We start from the raw sequence: 19,413 nt of genomic DNA on the forward strand, positions 1-19,413 counted from the left end.
AAATGTACTGTAATGGTCTCTGCACACTCAACTGCTGGCTAAAGTGGAGTGTTTGGGGAGTGAAGTGATCTGAGCTGGAATCTCAAATGGACATTAGGTCTTATTTTATCCATGCTACATGTTAGAAACAATCCTAGGAGAGACTAAGTTTTCATTTTCATGGTTTATCAAGCTCATTAGATATTTAGCATATTTTGTTTGATGTTAATTTATCCAAAATATAACATTTTACTAAAATATTATTGTACCCTATGGATTAAGGAGGTTTAGAAAGCACAAGAACTGATTTCAAGAGATGCTCCTATGGGGAATAGCACATCTTTTGGGATCTTTTTGGGATGCTTTCATTCTCCAATCTTTCATTACTTCATTTCAAGGGATAGAAAAAGCTATTAATTTAGTTATGAAAAAGATAAACCATGTAAATGTCCCTTTCCCCAGGCTGGCTGTGTAGTCAATAATGCCATCATCAGGAAAAATAGTGTGATAGGACAGCCCACAGAAGGAGCTCTCGTTGCCCTTGCAATGAAGGTAAGATTGTTAAGATTTAAACTTTTACAGAACTTTAAAATTAAATCATTTTTTTTTTTAAAGAGCTGGAATTGTTAGGTCTCACAGCAGTGATCAGACTTCTTCAAGCAAACACCTTCCCTGAGCTCCTGTGCTGACAGCAACAATTGTTTTGTGTGGTTAATCTCTGCAATTACTCTGCAGAATAAATTTTTTTCAGACTCAACTTTTTTTGATATTTTCTGCACATGCTAATTAAGAGTTCAGGAAGCAGACAAGAGAGTGAAAAATGGGTGAGATCAGGCCACACTAGAAAGAATAGTAGAAGGTCATCCTTGATGTGGGCCATCTGCTAGCTTTTCTATTTTTCTTGTCATGATTATATAAACCAAGATAGACCTATATATAATTTTTAAAGAATATTGCATCCACACTCACAGGCAGAGGGCTGTAAAACACCTCAAGGTATCATCTAACCAGAGTTATGTAGCCTGTGGTCCACAGACCTCAAGTGGGTTGTGAAGCACAGAAGGTGCCTGCTGAAATGATGCACCTGCAGACATCTGTTCTTACCTCCAATTTTTAAAGCTTGTAACAGTGAAACCATGATTGGTTTGTTTTGTTGGGTTTTTTTTTTTGAGACAATGACATATTATCTCCCTAAATGCTAAATTAAAATCTTCCTTCAGCTCTGCCATTCAGTAGCCAAGAAACAGGAGAATAAGAGGGAGGTTGTCTCATCTATTTGAACTTATTTTTTAATTTGCTGGGAGGTGGGGTAGAGAGGCTGAAAGCCACTTCTGATCCCTGCCACTTCTTATTCCCACCAGTTCACCTAGAGCACCCTGGCACTCTGCTAAAGCATCACATTGGTTTGAGCTGTTGTGCTTCATAGCTGAAGGGTCTTCTTGTGACCAGTTTGGGGTTTGAGTTGAATTCATTAGGAAATATTTTAAAACCAAATTTAACCCAAGTGGAGGAGCCTGAGTTTGGGCTGGAAGAAATCTGCTCTGCCCATTGCTTTGCCATAGTTTTAGGGAAAGGATTTGGGCCTCCTGTGACCTAAAGTCTCCCAGAAACAACAATGCAGCTCCCTAGTTCTTGCAAAAATCCACAAGGATCAAGCTTCAAACTCCATTTCAATTTATCCCATGTTAAGGACAAATTGAAGATGGGTTTGAAATATGAGTTTGAATCTCCCCATGCTTTTGAGCTCTGAGGTATAGGACTGCCTGGAAGTATGTGGTCAACAGTCAATACCTGTGCTATGGAAAATATAGACAAGCTTTGGCATTGTTCAGCACTACACTGCTCTTTTTGTTTTACCTTGCTTCAGATGGAATTAGCTGACATAAAAGATACTTATGTAAGAAAGAAGGAAATTCCGTTTAGCTCTGAACAGAAGTGGATGGCTGTGAAATGCACGCTGAAAAATCAGGTAAAGCAAACAGTAGTGTTGGCTGGTTTCAGGTTCCTAATCATGCACATCAACAATGGGCATGAAATGGTATCTCTTGAGCAAATACTGTTTTCAGAAGTTAACTATGTCAGGAGAAAACGGAACAAACCTTAAAATTCCCAACTTGGGTGTAATTTTAGCTTGTAAAGCTGTGTTTGAATGGGATTAGATAATACTTTTCATATAGTGGTTTGAACAGGTAAACAAAAGCTTTTCAGAGCTAGCTGACAGGGGAAGAAAGATAGGATGTTTGGGAGAAAATGGCCTTTTCCCCCTTGTTGGATTAAAGAGCTCACTTTGGCTGGTATTGTGCTCTGGTTTAAAAACTCACCAACCTTTTCATTACCATTCTCTCTGTCACAACTGAACATGAAAAATGGCTAAAGGAAAAATATCCCACCCTTTCCATAATACATGCACTGGGGTGTTTTACACAACAGGTGAAAGAGCAAACAAAAGATCTTTTTTTATCTAGGATGTAAAGCCTTGTGCATTATCAGTATTTTGAAAATGTGCTTCAGCTGTGGTTTTTTGCTTGTTTGTTTTTTTTTTTAATATAAAATATACTATCTGCTTGCTTTAAAGGATCAGGAAGATATCTACTTTATGAAAGGAGCGTTTGAAGAAGTTATTCAGTATTGCACCCTGTATAACAGCAGTGGCATCTCCTTATCACTTACACCCCAGCAGAAAGCTTTCTACCAGCAGGAAGAGAAACGAATGGGGTCCTCAGGTCTACGGGGTCAGTCCTTACACCCTGTGTGTCCCTTAAGCTTAGAGGTTATCATGCCCTAATCCATGCTCTGCTTTGGTCACAACGGCCAGAGCCTCAGTCCTTAGCATCACTTGCATGATCTCTTCATAATACCTGTCCAACTTTGCCAAGGGCCACGTCTTAAGTCTGTTGGCTTCTTGCTTTCCACTAATCTTTTTTTTTTTTTCCTGAGTTTAAATTAGCACGATTGAAAGGAGCTGAAAATAAGCCCTGGAAATGGTGAATGTCTGTCCCACAGCACGCTGCGATTGCCTGGGACACGGTCTGAATGTTGCTTTGAAAAGCTTTGTGCTGGATTTGATCTAAGCACTGCTCTGCCAAGTTTTCCTTTTGGAAAAGCTGTTTCAAAAGCCACAGAAAGCAGCTTTGAAAGGGGTTCAAAACATGGATTTGAGCACCGAGATTTTTATTTGAAGTTTGGTTCAATTCTTTATTAGGACCAAATCTAATGATCTCCTTTTGATCCCAACTGCACGTCAGTGCACAGCGCACAAAAGTTTTTATACACATGTCATTTCCTTCACCACTAGAAACATCCTTTCAGAAATGTCTTGGACTCTCACACAGTAACAAAGACACCATCGCTTGTGTGTGTTCCCAAGCTGTAAGGAGATGAGAACAAGTCTTGGCAGCCAGGGCTGGGAAATGGTATAGTTTACATATTCTCCAGCCCTGGGTCTTGTGGTTAGCAGCTCATGTATGGAGCTTGCTTTGCAATATCTTAATCATCTGCCATTGTGAATGGCAAATTACTGCTCAGAAGAAAAGGAATTAGCTCGGGCAGCTGCTGCAACCTTCTGATTCACTCATCAAAGCAACACTGACATGAACCCCTGGCAAAAGCTCCCTGAGTGATTTCAGAGAGAATGAATGATAGGGTTAGGCACCAAGAACGCAAACAAAACGTTCAGACCCTTGATGTTAACATGATGGAAGCTTCACTGATTTAACTGAATCTACATTTCACCTTTTTAGATGTAAAAATGTAAACTTTTTTTTTCTTAATGAGCACTATCTTTTTAATGTACCAATTTAATAGTGCAACATTACACTGTCCCAGTTTAATCCATCTGTGTTTAGGGAAGGTTCAGTAGACAGCTTTAAGTTAGAAAGAAATCAATCCTAAGAGAAACATGCAAAACAGAAATGCTCTGATTCAGATAAACTGGTATTATTTGAGTAGACAAATTCTTGTGTCTGCATGAGAATGTAATGACTAAAGATCTGATTTTAACTGTTTTCTGCTGGGGAAATGGCAATTTAATATCTCTTCTAAATGTTTTAATGTGTAGAAACACATTAATAATAATTTAATCCTCTCTTCCTTTTCCCCCCCTTTCTGTTTCTAGTGCTTGCTTTGGCTTCAGGTCCAGAACTTGGCAAACTAACCTTTTTAGGTCTGGTTGGAATAATTGATCCCCCGAGGGCTGGAGTGAGAGAAGCTGTTCAAGTCCTTCTGGAGTCTGGTGTATCAGTAAAGATGATAACTGGAGATGCCCTGGAAACTGCTGTGGCCATAGGTAGCAAACTTACCTTCTCTCCTGCATTGTGTCTGTCAGATCAGTCAAATGTTACACCACTTAACAATTAACTTCATCATCCTTTTTGTGTGTGCAGTGGAGGTTTTTAAATGCCCACTGAGTTCTTGCTTTTCCGTTGAAACAAATAGTATTAACTGTCAAATTCCAGTCACTTAATTTCACTATTTTAGCACCACAAATGACAAAATCTCAAAGCAAGACCCTTAAATAAAGGGTATCACTTCCATAACTCCAGCAGAGCAAGGACAGGGTGACCAGCCCAGCTCAGAGCCAGAGAGCTGTCTGCCCTGTCAGATGCTCCAGGTTCAGATATATTTCCCAGTAAATTCCTGAGTTGCTGCTTCTGTGCTTTGAGTCAGGAAATAGTTGGCTTTTTCCTGTACTGATGGGCAGATTTCATTTTGGGCTTTTCTTTGCAGGACAGAATATTGGTCTCTGCAATGGGAAGCTGAAAGCCATGTCTGGGGAAGAGCTGGACCAACTGGCAGAGGCAGAGCTATCATCCACTGTCAAAAATGTAATGGTTTTGACTACAAAACCAAGGCCTATTTCCAATAGCATCCATCTAATACAAGATGGTGGTTTTTTTCTTTTTCAGGTTTCCATATTTTTCAGAACAAGTCCAAAGCACAAACTAAAAATCATAAAGGTACTGAGCGCCTCTCAACTCCTTTGTATGCCTCACAAAAACAAGATGTAAGGGAGATCTCAGTTCTCTAGACCATGTGGTCTTCCAAGGCAGGATCAGCTCAAACTGAAGGACCATAAAAGCCAAGCTAAAGTACTATTTGTGTTGAAGGTCTCAGCACGATGGATTGGTCCATCACTAGATGCAAACACATCACTTGATGTGTTCAAGCCCAAGTTGGATGGGGCTTTGAGCAACCTGGTTTAGTGGGAGGTGTCCCTGCCTGTGGGAGGGGGGTTGGAACTAGATGATCTTTAAGGTCCCTTCCAGCCCAAACCATCCTATGATTACTCTTGCAGACCTGGCATGAGTCCTTTGAAAGACACTAGTGAGATATTTGCGAGCGTAGTGTCAGGAGAATGATTTCTGAGCATTTTACTCCAATGTTCTAACTCCTGCTGGAGTTTTGAGATTCTCTATACTCCTGTAAATCCAGTTTCTTAATTCTTGGTCTGAATTTTGTCCTCAGTGGGCTGCTGAGTCTGCTTTACCCTCGAAGTCACACAGCACTTCTGCTCTTTCAATATGACGGGTGAATCCTGTGAGTGCTGATAGGACGTAGTTATCTTCTCATGGCTTCAGAGCCTCTCATCTCTCCACCCTCACAGGCTTTGCAGAGGGCTGGTGCTGTTGTGTCAATGACAGGAGATGGTGTTAACGATGCCGTGGCCCTTAAATCTGCTGATATTGGGATTGCAATGGGACGAGCTGGGACAGATGTCAGCAAAGAGGCTGCCAACATGATTCTCGTGGACGATGACTTCTCAACACTAATGTAGGTTTAGTGACTTTCTTGCTATCAGACACTTTCTTACTTCAGACACTTTCTGCTTATCCATTGCAACAATTCTGTTGTGTGACCAGCCCTGGAAGTGGCACAAGGCACAGGACATGTGAGTCAACAGGCAGTGAGTGGAGATATCTGGTGTGGGTCTGGCTCATTTTCAGTTGCATACATGGCAATTACTTTTGTTTCAAGCAGTGGTGATGAAGCTGCCTTTCATCTGAGAGCTCTGGTTTCTTATTGCTGTGGCTAACCAAGGATTTGAAAGCACCTAGAAGTCTGGGTAGACTGCAACTTGTGCTCTCTGCCTCATACAGAAAGCTCAGAAGAAAGAGATAATTTGCAATGCTCTGTTTGTTCCTGACAACAGAGTGAGGATACAAATAGGTTGTGGGCTTGCTTCATGAGCCAAGACCTGGGCATATGAACCAGGGTTTCAGATCTACCGTTCCTGATAAAGTAATTTTAACTGAGATGCTGCATTGATGTCCTTCTCCCAAGCTGCTGTTTGAGTTTCATCTGAGATAAGTGCTAGAGAAGACAACCTGTTCTGAGCACAAGGAGCTCTATGTAAAATAGTGTGAGTACTTAATGAACTCTCCTCTCCCTTCCAGGAATGCAATAGAAGAGGGAAAGGGAATATTTTACAACATAAAGAATTTTGTCCGGTTCCAGCTGAGCACGTAAGTTCCTGGCTGCTTTGAGCCCAGTGAAAGCCCTTTTTGGGGGAAGGCAGGCAGAGTAACGTTCCTCTGTGCTTTGCAGGAGCATTTCAGCTTTGAGCCTGATTACTCTCTCAACGGTGCTCAACCTACCCAATCCACTCAATGCCATGCAGATCTTATGGATCAACATCATCATGGATGGGCCCCCAGCCCAGAGGTAGGGAGGAGCCACATGAGCAAAATAGTCTTGGGTTTAATATGTCTGAATCCAGCTTAGGAACAAAGCTGTTTTGATTTCTTATGAATGCACGAATCATTTGGTGGTGGTTAGAGAAGACAAGTTGTACTTTTGTTCCCCTCTGGTCCCTCTGAAAGCATTTACTTCAGGTTTTGCTTGAAATTTTATGTGTTTCTGTTCTGTGGTGGGAACACTTAACAGCTCTTCCACTTCTTGACTAGGAGTGATCTCTCATCCTGAGTGCATCACCTGAGTGCATCCAGCCCTGCAGGTCTGACTGGAGAGGGGATATTTGGTACCTGTGAGGGTACACGCCTCAAAACCATAAGACTTCAGAGCCCATTACTAATTGCAACTACTGCTCATTACCATTACTACTTTCACTATGTGGAAGAGACGTTGGCCACAGTCTCATGGCTTGCTCTCCCTCTGGGATAGGATACTAGTAGTCTAATATAGACTTTTCACAGTTTGTTATGCAAAAAGACCTTTGTCATAGGTATCTCAGGCAAATTGGAGGCTTTATGTAACCCTGCCCAAATGCTGATCTCTCTCTTGATGGACTTCAGAGAGCTGCATCCTCCAGGTCCATCCTGTTTTGTCAGCAGTACCATTTCAGGACGATCTGAATTAACTAAACACGTCCCTCCACTTTTTTTTGAGGCAGTTTGGGAGTTGAACCTGTTGATAGGGACACGATCAAACAGCCACCCAGACGCATCACGGACACCATACTCAGCAAATCACTGATCCTGAAAATCTTCATGTCAGCTACAATTATCATCAGTGGAACCCTCTTCGTCTTCTGGAAGGAGGTGAGGAAAATCTACAATCATATCTTGTTTTCATCAGAGTGAAAACAAAAGGGCAGCTTCTGAAGAACATGTGAAGGACTTTCTGAAGTATATCCAGTGGGGAAGGATCAGTACAGGCAGAGGGTTAAGAAACCAGGGTCAGCTCCTAAGTCTGCTTCTGCCTTCCTGTATTGCCTTTAATTGGGTGGTTTCTGCCTAGAATGGGAAAAAATATTACTTGACATAATACCAATTCTTTAAGTTACTTTTCACCTCTGGCTTTCCACGTAAGTACAAAATTCCAAGTACATTAGTACTATGGATTGCTGTTAGTAAATAATAACTGCTACTGTAACAGTTTAATTTAGAATATTCTTTACCTGAATTCCACTTCAGTCTAAGAATTTAAAACATGGTTAATAAAACCATAAACTCAACAATTAGCAGAGAGAAATTAATGTTTTCTAAAATGCTTAGAGCTAAATTTAATCCTTTGTTTTACTACCCTTCAAATTGACTGGGGTCATTAAAGGGAATATTTAATTCATCTATTGAGTTGACATGCTTTTGTAAGGTTTAACTAACTCCTGAATTTTTACATGTGCTTTCAGAATCCAAAAAGTGGCATCACTCCTCGAACCACCACGATGACTTTTACCTGTTTTGTGTTTTTTGACCTCTTCAATGCCCTGACGTGCCGCTCTCAGGTGAGAGGGCTGCCAGCAAAACACCCACACAAACATTAGAATCCTACTATGTGTGCACAGGGAGGGGGTTTTAATGTCATGTGAAGCAGCATGATTTTTAGCATTTTTAAAGATGTCTTGTTCAACATATTCCTCAAAGTGGGACGCAGGAAGTTCCACGTAAACATGAGGAGAAATTTCTTTCCTGTGGGGGTGGCCGAGCCTGGAGCAGGTTACCCAGAGGGGTGGTGAAGTCTCCTGCTCTGGAGAGATTCCAAACCTACCTGGATGTGATCCTGGGCACCCTACTGTGGGTGACCCTTCTGGAACAGGAGGGTTGGATGTGACAATCCCCAGGTGTCCCTTCCAACCCCCACCATGATAAAGGTATCCATCATAGTTCAACTGTAACTACACTTCCAACTACGTACCTCTACCTAGTTAGCATTTATGTCCCTTCAAAAAGTAATAGAGTTTACATGCAAATAAACAGTGTGATGTGCAGGAGACTGGGAAATGTGACAGTTCTATCTCTTTTTTTTTCTCCATTCTCTAGACAAAGTTGATATTTGAAATAGGCTTTTTTCGAAACCGCATGTTCTTGTATTCTGTGCTTGGGTCAGTTTTGGGACAGCTGGCTGTTATATACGTCCCTCCACTACAAAAGATCTTCCAGACAGGGAATTTAGGAGTACTAGGTAAGTTGAAAAATGAATAATGTGGGGTTTGTTTTTTTTTTTTTCATCAAAGCTATGTTAAAAACCAGATGAGATTGCCAAATGGTTACGTGATAGCTCCCAACAGATTGCTGGGAGAGGAAATCAATCAACAGCTCCTACCCCTATACACTCACACAGAAAGATGTGTAGCTACACACAAACAGCAGCAGTATTTACTGCTACTATCCCAGCCTAGGGTTTGGATTTTGATTTACCACGTTTGAATGCATGCAAATGGAGACATGTCAAGATCTTCCGTGAGCTCTGTAGGATATTTCTCCACATAAATCCACCAGGGATCACTCTGCAGTCACTCCAGCTGGAAAAGCAGGGGGCATGTTTCCTGGCTGGGATGCAATGCCTAATTTACCATCTGAATCACTCTAAGCAAACTCTACCACACTACCACGAATTGCATCTATACGTGAGGCAGGTTGTTAAAGCAGGTTCAAGGATTCCAAATGATTAATGCAGAGGTTTCCACCAGTGAAGTGGACTATCCCAGCTATGGATATTTCTTGTCTACCACTCATGTCTCTAATTGTACAGCTAGCAAAAGCACAGCTAGGGCCATCCATCCATGGAGATGCACCAGCACAAATACTGACTGCAGGGAGGTCTGAAACAGGGGATTCCTGCCCAGCACAACGTCCAGCTGCCCACTGAGTTCTCCCCCTCTCTTTCCCCCCTGCAGACCTGCTGTTTCTCACTGGCCTGGCCTCCTCAGTTTTCATTGTGTCTGAGTTTGTCAAGCTCTGTGAAAAACGCTGCTGCCAGCCAACGCAGACAAAGGGATGCCCCAACTGATGCAAACTCCCTCTCAAGCTGTACTTGGAACAGAGCTGGGTAGTTCAAAGGCACCATTTTCTGATGCTGCACCTCCTTTCTGAAGACACTCAAGTGAACCAGTACTGACTGTCCTCCTTACACCAGAGCCTGACCCTTCCACATGTTCTACCCACACTGTTGGAGCTGTCTGCAAAAACCTCTGGAACAACTCCTGTTTTAAACCAAGATCAGGTATATTTTTTTATAACATTGATCTATACATCAAGTATGCTCTGATAGTCCCAGGCAGAACACCACAGTGTAACACTTGTACAGAGAAGTCTATTGTGCATAAACTGCAATTTTATTTATTTAAATCAAAATGATTTTTATTAATAAAATCTACATTTTAAAATGTTACTGACAAGTAATGAGATTCTTGATTTAGACCCGTCCTTTTATATTGAGCTAGAAGAATAGAAAAGACCTGTCTGTACTAGAACTTTTTTCCTATAATTAATCTGTAGTGTTTCTAGATACCCACCCTTGGTTCAGCAAGACTCTCAAGGAATCCCTAGGAAGGTGGCAAACAAAGAGTAGAGAGCTAAAGTGCCAACATTCAGCTGTCAGCTTTTGCCCAACACTGCAGTGGTTTTTTTCTACCCCATTCTTATGTGACTAATAGGGAGCAAAGAGGAAGGCTGATCTGATGTGATGCTCAGTAGTGGATGGGTTTAATGGGGAAGGGACTTTCAGAAGCACAGCAGAATCAAGCTGACTCGTATGTAGTAGGGATGTTAAGCCTTGCAGCTGGATCAACAGCTGCATAAAATGATTGGGAGATGCTTAGATCAAAGCTGAGCTCATTGCTGATGAATGCTTTCTGGGTGTGTTTAGTTGCATGAACATGAAGCACAGATTGCTTAATCATTAGTGTCAATAAAAAAAGTTGCCTCTTCCAAGCTAATCTCTTAAAGAACAATTTTGAATAATCCCATCTGCTGGTGTCACTAGTGTCCCAGTAAACAGTGCTTCAGTGATACATTTGCTAAAAATGTGACATTGTCACTTTTTCTCTTGCTTCAGCTTAATACCTTCACTTCAAGGTGAAGATGAGGAGTCTCAGATACAAACTTGCCCAAACCCACAATTTCAGAGGTCTAATTTACAATTTCATTCAGATCTTGCTGATCTTTACAAGGTGATGCTTAAACAGGATTACATTCTGGATTCATAGCCTAGAAAAAGAACCAGTTATACTGACAGTTACTTTAAATCAAAGAAAACCTGGCCACTGAAATATTTTTGAGAAGAGTAGCTTGGTGCAATTCACCTTCCCCAGATGATATCTGCAAAGGTGTTATTCTAAAATCCTTGCAAATGGTTTCAGTCCTCAAAGAAAAGCCTCTGCCTTGTAGTGGAATGAGAAGAAACTCTAGTTGTTTATTTTAGGTGTAACTGCGGAAATTCAGCTATGTCTCACTCCTGTATGCCATCCACTTTGAGTATGCAGATTACTCAGTGCTGAAGTGAAGAATACCTTGGGGACTTGTGGTGGGAGTTTGAGATGTGAAAACAAAAGTGTCACCACACTTAGAGCATCCTGTGCTCACTTGCTCTCTGTATAGAACTCCCTGCTTTGTACCATCTAAAATTCTTATTATAACACACAGAGAAGAAAGTTATACAAAGGTATCAGTGTAATTGTTTTAATGCTTACATTTTTTTCCCCTGCATGTTACAAACTTTGGAACACTATCTGGTTTAAATAAATACAAGATAAAAGGATATTTAGCTCAGGCCTTTCACAGCATGCTCTGTACTGGAACTAATAACATCTATGCCCCAATCATTAGTTCAGGTAGCAGACAAAGTGCACAGTTGAGTTCTAGGATGTCTGGCTGGAGTGATTTCTTCATGCCCTCCTTTCAAGGCTAAATTCATATTGTCTGATAAAGTTGTAAGAAATGGGATCTACGTTAAGGCACAAATGCAGATTATTCAGAATATTCAAAGCAGGCTCCCTATGAAAAGCATCAGGTGGAAAAAAGCAAAGACAAGAAAACACTAAGGGCAGGAATTTGAAGGCAGGCCACGTGATCAGGGATTGCAGTAATTTTACAGACTGTTACAGCACAGTTTTTTTTCTCCAAGCTGCATGGAAGATGACTCGTGCTAGGACAAAGGGACTTGGGATAAGCTGTCCTCCTTAGGAGGAGAAAGACCCAGAACACACATACCAATAACCAAACACAATCTGCTGAGTTAGAAATTACAATCTCATGTAGAAATTAGGGTTATTTTTGACAAGTGAATTACACATTGAATTAGGAAGGTCATACTAATAATTACCAATAGATGGGAATAAATTCAAGTAGAAAAAGCCCTGAGTGTAAGAGACCTGACAAAACTGGTGTTGGCTGGTGAACAGCCAACAAAACAGAGAAAAAAACCATAACCCACTAGTTACATTTTTGCATTGTGAGCCTTTTTTTCTGTAACAAAGTCATGATTTATTATGTCGAAATAAAGTGTACAGCAGTCTTTAAATGTGTTACAGATATAACCCTTACTTAATCCTCTTTACAGCCTGATCATTTCCTCTGGTCTCAAGGCTACTAAGTAAGGTACCTTCCCTAGGGAATTTCTGTTGGAGGTATGGCTCATTTTTAGAGCAAATATGGCTGCATGACTCCAATGGTTCTGTTCTATTAGATTTTAAAAGCAATAGGCAAACTTCTTAAGTGAGAAGCACTAGGGTGTAGTGTAGCAGTATAAAACTAGCTGCTGTATACTTAGCATTCTGTACCTCTTACAGCCCCTATAGAGTCACTTGCTGAAAATCTGACTTGGAAAACATGAAATTGAATGCTTTAACTAGAGCAATGCCAATTAACAGCATCCTTCATATGGAACCATGTGGGCTATTCTATGTTTACCAATGTAGGACATCATTACATTTTTACAAGCTTCACTGACTGATTTCATGGCATGTAAATAAATACGTGAGGTATAAAAACCTTAGTCAGTGTCTTGAACAGTCTTTATATAAATACATACCAATTCTCCAGCTTGGTAAGCAATACTGTTGGTAATTTCTTTGTTTTTAACTCTGTATGCAGACAGGATCTAACAGGAATGCTAGCAAATTAAATTTGAGCTGGAACTTAGAGATGTCTAACAATTAAGTAATTAGTGTCTCTGTCTCCCCAGACAAAACCCTTGAGGCAGTATATTGTATTGGACCTAAATAGCATGTAAGTATGAGGCTTTGTCCCAGATGATTAGGGAAAAAATTGAGGAAAAAAAAATATTCTGTCCAAGGAACATTTACATTCAGGAGGGAAAAAAAGAGGTTTTTCATGTTACTGTGATTCTTTTAATTGTCATCATCATCATCTTCAACGGGTTCTCTCAGCCCTTCACTGTGACGACTCTTCCCAGCCATTTCTAAAAAGGCCCGAGCCTCAGGATCCACATCCAGGATACTCTTCTTACCTTTTGTCTTCAAAACAACAACAAAAAAAAACCCAGTCAATTTAAAATGTCATTGTGAGTGAATCACTCTCAGGCTACCAGAAAGAGACATACTCAGAAGTCCACAAGTCTATTCCAGTGTGTTCAGGTTACGAGGCAGCCAGAACATCCTGGTTACCCTGACCTCCACTTCAAGGGCAGGTGTCAATTTATTGGTTATTTGTAATGTAGTGCAACTCAACAGTTTTTGTAAACAATTTGTTCTGTTCCTGGTTAGAACTATGGGGCCAGTGAACAGACAGGGTATATGAATTTGGTATGAAAAGAAATAAAAATTCTAAAAACCCAAACCGCCAAATTGTTCAGACGATTTAATTAGAGCACAAATTACAGGGACAGAGGAGACTGGAAAGAAGTCTCCTACTCATTCCCAAAGATAAGCCAGATGCAGAAAGACTAGTGTAACTCTATGCACACTAATTTACTGTAAAGCAATACTAAATTTAAAGTTACTGATCAAGAAATCCTTTAGCTTTTCTTCCTAAGGTGTAGATTAGGCTTTACTTGTGAGCTTCCAGTGCTTGCTTTCTGTTTTACAAACACTGGGTTTTACTGAACCCCTCCAAGGAGGTTCCTCCTGGAGAGCATTCCTCAGTATCAGGAAGGCCTTTTGAAATTCAGAATAATGTACAGCTCTTTTGATTCTATCACCTCACGGCTGCTGATGTTATTTCTTTTGAGACGCTCAATAATGCCACAACTGTTTTGTCAGGACACAATTTCAGAGGTTCACCTACCCCTGTGCTTTCAGGGAGGTCTCCCACTGCCCAAACTTCCACAGCATCCAGTGTAAAATCTTCTCTTGCTGACAGCTGGGGACTGTTGTAGGTGGTACATCGAGGTTTTGCTTTGCTGTGTCCCTTCCCATAGTCACTGTCTATCCAGAGCCCAAAGTACCCGTGCTGTCCACCCATGCCCTGTGAACCAGAGCAGAACATCACACATCTGCTGCACACTTAAAACACACTGGGTGAGTTATGAAACCTAGAGGATAAATTGCTATTTTCAGTATTTGTGCCACAATTCCGTGGTGAAAAAGGGTATTCTGAGGGCTTCTGCACCAAAATCCAGTACTCCTGAAGACAAACAAATCTACCTGAGTGATACTTGACAGAATATCAGGATCTGCAAGCACTTCAGATGGGTCTTGTGCCAGAAGTTTAGCTCACTAGCTTTTGTTTATTGACTAACAGTTCCACTTTATATAGGGTAAAAGTGCTCAGTATGGCTCTTTTCCATTTAGAAATGTATCTACAGAAACAAATAAGGTAATTTGATGTTGTTTGCTTTCTGCAGAGCAAATTTCCTCCAGACTGCTGCAATTCCCAAAGTTATGGGCACGCCATGCCACAGAACTGTAAAGCACTTTTCAAAATAGGTGTTTGTAGCTCTGTAGAAACTCCTCTGCATCTGGAGAGCTCATTTGTGGACTTGAGTAAAAGGAGCTTCTGCTGCTGTCATCACACAACAGCAGCAGCCAACGTGCAATTCCTGAACTCTAGTGTTGGGTTCTGCCAGCCTTCCATGATTTAAAAAGCACTTCTCCCCAGAACCTCTGTAGACCTGACCTACACAAAGCTTGCTTGGGTCAGACACAAATAAATTCCACCCTAGTTGATTCAGTACTTCAATATATGTCTCAACTGTAAAGAAAGTATAGGCTCTATCAGTACTGTAAGTGGTTCTCTGTTGTTATCCATAGTTCACACTTTATACTGATGTTTTAATGCACAAAAAAAATCACCTACTACTAGAAGTATGGCACGAAGAGCACAGAGAAGGGATGAAAACTTCCTGTGAGAGTAACAAGTGAAATAAATCTGCTCACAGTAACAGAAGCAAAAAACATGAAATGCTTCCAAACACCAGCCATGGATCCAATCTCCAAATTGTCATTTCTTAATACTCACAAGTCCATTGGGCATCGTTTGCTGGCCGTGGTTCAAATACATGTAGTGGTCGTTATACTCTGTGCACGTGTACACAGCAAGAGAGGGGAACACAGAGAACAGGAAGCATCTGTTGTCACCTGCACACAGAAAAGTGCCTGAGCTCAGACAACTGGCCAAGTCACAACTTGACTGACTTACATTGACCTACAGGTAAGTTTAGGGTGGATGACTTAGGGTACAATTTTCATTATGCCCAGTTTGGTCCTCAGAGGGACCTGTGCTGATTGTCCAGTACACTACATGTGTTACTTGGACTGGAAAAAACTATAAGGAGATTGTCGTGTAATTAATGTAACAAAACATTATATTTATGGACTGAAGTGTGACTTATCAAATACTAATTAAGTCTACAAATTGAGCTTTTAATGTAGCAAAAGTGGGGATTGCCAGCAGGACAGTTTATCCAGAGTCCATCGTTTTTTTCAGGAAGCCCTAACAGTTCTTTCCAAAAAGTTACAAAAGCCCCTCTCTCCTCCCAGGAGCTTTCAAAGGGACAAAAAGTCTAGTTGCCCAAAGGACCCTTTTGCTGCCGGATTTTAAAAGGGAAACACAAAGAGACAGTGCACAAACGGCCACGGGAGGCTTCACCTGGCGAGTTAGGGTTAAACTCAGCTCCTAGGCTCAGCCCTTCCGAAAAAAAACCGAGATGTAAGATTGCCATCTGCTGGGCATCTCATTCCAACGCTAGTTCACCCTCTAGGCTGGATTTCCTGCATTTTCGTTGCATTTTCAACCCGTGCAGCTACAGGGGGTGATAGATTTCACTAACAAGAAAACTTTTCCCGTGATCAATGAGACCTGCAATTTTTAAAGTCCTATCAAATAACAAACTATAAACGTCAATGAGGAATATGCCTGACTGGGTACAAAGCAAGAATAACTTTGAGTGTGCTTTGTATTTTTCCAAAATTAGTGTTATTTTTGCCACAGGAAAATACACTTGGATGTAGAATTACTGTGTGTCATGAAAGTAAAATGGCAGCACCCATTAAGTGGCCAGAATTCCAAATAACAGACAAACTATAAACGTCAATGAAGGAATATGCCTGACTGGGTACAAAGCAAGAATAACTTTGAGTGTGCTTTGTATTTTTCCAAAATTAGTGTTATTTTTGCCACAGGAAAATACACTTGGATGTAGAATTACTGTGTGTCATGAAAGGAAAATGGCAGCATCCATTAAGTGGCCAGAATTCTTCTACCTGAACAGAAGTGACAAAATTTACCAGAGCCATGAGATACCAGGAAGACAGAACTGAGTCTTACCTTGAAACTGTGGCTTCACCTCCCAGGAGTGAGATGCAAACCCACCAAAGATATAACCATCTAAGTCCTTTAAGATCACTATGCAAGGACCTTTCTTAACTATATGTGCACATAACTGTGAAAAGCTTTCTCCATGAAACCCAGAAGAAAACAAAAGCTGCCACTTGTGCTGTCGCTCTGCAGGCAGATGGGAGTTGATGTATATGATGGATGGGATGTCAAAGAGACTGACAAGTCCTCTTCCTTTCATGCCTTTGCAGCTTGGAACCAGGTTGAGTATGTCTTTGGTTTGGTCTGGGAGAGAATGCAGAACGTGGAGGCCTTGCCTGATAACAGCACTGAGGAAAACTGAGATCTGTGGAACTCGGTACACCCAATCCTCAATGACACTTTGATCAAAATCTGTCTCCATCAGCTGAGGACCCACAGGTTTTGTCCCATCTAAATAATAAGATGCACAAGAATAGTAGTAAGCCTCCCAGCTTGCAAAATAATCAGTTGACTTTTGTTTTCTCAATATTCCATTATTTTAATGGACATGAAACCACACATGAAAGGTGCCCAGTGACAGTGAAGTGTCAACTCCCTTAGGCAGATGCTTCCACAGAACTGAGGAACACTGGCCTGTGACATCCATTGTTTGGGCTGTCATGATTAAGAAACACTTAGTTTAGGACTCGTAGTTACAATTTACAAGATGTTCTTTGCAAGACAGCAGAATCTATTATTACAACAGAACAAAGATAAACATATGCCTGGTTAAAGGACAAACAGTCATAAATACAGGCACGTGCCCCTAAATGCCTGTCACCTGCAAGCTGGATATTTGTAAATAGACACGTTCCTTGACAAATAGTTTTTCATGTCCACTTAAACTGGGACTTCAAACCAAAACTCTCCTGAATTTAGGGGAGAAAGATGGTAAGGTAAAATCAATAAAATCCCCAAGTCATTCACAAAGCACTAGGTTTGAAATACTGGCCTCACCATTTAAATTCAAAGGTGTGGCCTGCAGATAGAAGTGCCTGTGAGGTCAGTGATTACACAAGCTCTGTGCCAGGCTGGGATAGACCACATCAGTGCTGCTTACCTGCAAGCTTCAGCTCAGAGAGCAGCTGAGATGCCAGAGTCTTTACTCCACTTGCAGAATCCCTAGTGTTCTCCAAGGTCCAACCTTTCAGTTCCTTCCTGTACTTCAGTACATGGACCACGGACATGATCAGATCCTCTGTGAACTTAAAAGATGAAAACATCACCATTTTGGCATTTCTTAAAATTGCCAAGAGAAATTGCTTTCTGAAAAGAAAGTCAAGGGGTACTGATGCTGTAATCCCAGTGGCAGAAACATCTCTTTTCATGAACAGTCAGAAATAACAGAAATGCTATTTCAGTGACATTTTGTAAATGTTACTTCACAAAGCATCTCCATAAAATATGGTGTGAAAGAGGGAGGGGAGGTCCAAGCTTTGCAGTGCTTGGAGCTGCCAGTGAATAACTGTTTTGTGAGGTCCTACTCTTCCACCTTGCAATCTAGGTATTGGATTCACACATCTACCCTGCAACTAAAGCTCTAGAAAGCTTTTTGTTCTGTTCTCAGAAGCACCAGCCACACCACAATCCTTCCTGGCTCTTAAATATCTCCAGTCTTTGCACTCTTCAGAGTGAGCCTGGAAGGCAGCAGGCAAAACAGTCAGCACATGCCACAGAATCCAGATCCTGCTTCTCAAAGTAGGCAAGTCAGCATGAAAAAGCCCACAGCTGAAACAGCCACCCCTTGTAACCTGGTGTGCCTCCACTTTGTCCCAGGTCAGCAAGTTACTGGTAAAGAGATTAAAAAAATACAAGTCAGGAATCCCTGTTCTGAATCTTGTGCTCTAAAGATCACCTTCAAATTACCTACTGCCTCTGTTGTTTTACCCCAACACAAATTTAATGGCCTGTTTACCTCTTGGATTTGTTTGCCCTTCACAGGCCCTTCTGCCTTGGAGATCATTCTCATTATTATGGTAATCTTCTCATCTGCATTCCCTTTTAACAGGTTTGACATAAAAATTACAAACTGCTCCTTAGCAATCTGCTCACTCAGCCCAGATGATTTCCCAGGCAGGTCAATACTTTTCATTCCATTGTATAACCGAAGAGTCATTTGCTCTGGTAATGGCTCCTGAGCATAGGCCTGCAACGAGAAAAAGAGCAGAGGGTGCATTTTACACGGGGATAACTGACATCTCCCAGCTAATCTGTGCTGAGAGGCACTGCTAGGAAGGGAGGGTTTCAATTCCTATCTGCTATCAGCAATGAACTTCTGTCAAAGGACTGGTTTTTCCAAGAGAAAAAAAAAATTGCTATTTTTACAGTATCTTTTTTTTTATAGTATCTCCTTTCCAACACTATTTAGTGATTTAAGTTGATACTGTTTTTCTACAAATGCCATGGAATTAAAAAACAAACAAACAACACAGTGAAGTATTCACAAGTTATTAGCAAACTATTTCTGTATGATAACTCTGTTGTAAAGGTTTACAACTCTGCCAAGCCAACATTTAAAAATGTGTTTTAACTGTGCTTTGGATAGTGGAGCTCACAGACACTTAAAGTAAAGCTTTCTCCACATCTCAGTTTTGGCCTCAAGATGATGCAGGCAATGTCAAGACAATGTTTAACCCTACATGCACTTGTGGAAACAATTCTGAGTTTTCCTCTGCCTAGCAACATCCAGTTCAAGCACGGGACAAAGAGGAGATCACCTGATTTTTATAAGGCATCTTTGATTTTAAGACTGTTGAAATCAAAACTTCCTCATCTAAATTGCATAACTGGCTCTTTGACTTGAAACCTCACTGGCATACATCATCATCCATCACCACACTGTGGGAAAGATCTGCCTCTGGCTTCAAGAATCTTTCACAGCGTTGAAGATAATTACATGGTTTAAAAATAAATCATCTAAAATACATTCATACATTGCTAAACATCTGACTTGGCTCTTACATACGGGGGTGTAGCCCTGTGAGGACTGTGCTGAGCTCCA

The 19,413-nt window shown here is 41.1% G+C and overlaps 2 protein-coding genes across 2 annotated transcripts; one reads left to right on the forward strand and one right to left on the reverse strand.

Moving 5' to 3' along the window:
• Positions 1-441: 441 nt before the first annotated feature.
• On the forward strand, positions 442-9,666 carry ATP2C2 (ATPase, Ca++ transporting, type 2C, member 2; the record flags this gene model as incomplete). The annotated part of the gene is made up of 13 exons (XM_008945128.1): positions 442-531; positions 1,847-1,948; positions 2,555-2,711; positions 4,094-4,264; positions 4,705-4,802; positions 4,884-4,934; positions 5,582-5,748; positions 6,372-6,440; positions 6,523-6,639; positions 7,328-7,475; positions 8,066-8,161; positions 8,697-8,838; positions 9,554-9,666. Coding segments are annotated over 13 exons (1,521 nt in total), but the record flags the coding sequence as incomplete, so codon positions are not given.
• Positions 9,667-13,000: 3,334 nt separating this feature from the next.
• Positions 13,001-18,588, reverse strand: TLDC1 (TBC/LysM-associated domain containing 1). Its single transcript, XM_008945139.1, has 6 exons — positions 18,328-18,588; positions 17,473-17,617; positions 16,383-16,823; positions 15,075-15,193; positions 13,902-14,081; positions 13,001-13,132 (listed from the first exon to the last, which is right to left on the reverse strand). The coding sequence occupies exons 1-6, from the start codon at positions 18,586-18,588 to the stop codon at positions 13,007-13,009; spliced, it is 1,272 nt and encodes a 423-aa protein (XP_008943387.1). The 3' UTR covers positions 13,001-13,006.
• Positions 18,589-19,413: the final 825 nt, after the last annotated feature.

Source organism: Merops nubicus, unplaced genomic scaffold, assembly GCF_000691845.1.
Source record: "Merops nubicus isolate BGI_N331 unplaced genomic scaffold, ASM69184v1 scaffold7110, whole genome shotgun sequence".
Taxonomy (NCBI): Eukaryota; Metazoa; Chordata; class Aves; order Coraciiformes; family Meropidae; genus Merops; species Merops nubicus.

Coding starts and splice junctions, on each gene's coding strand:
- TLDC1 (XM_008945139.1), bottom strand. CDS start 18,588: ATGCACCCTCTGCTCTTTTTCTCGTTGCAGGCCTATGCTCAGGAGCCA. Junction 16,824..17,472: donor CTCTGAGCTGAAGCTTGCAG/GTAAGCAGCACT, acceptor CTTATTATTTAG/ATGGGACAAAACCTGTGGGT. Junction 14,082..15,074: donor AAACGATGCCCAATGGACTT/GTGAGTATTAAG, acceptor TCTGGTTCACAG/GGCATGGGTGGACAGCACGG.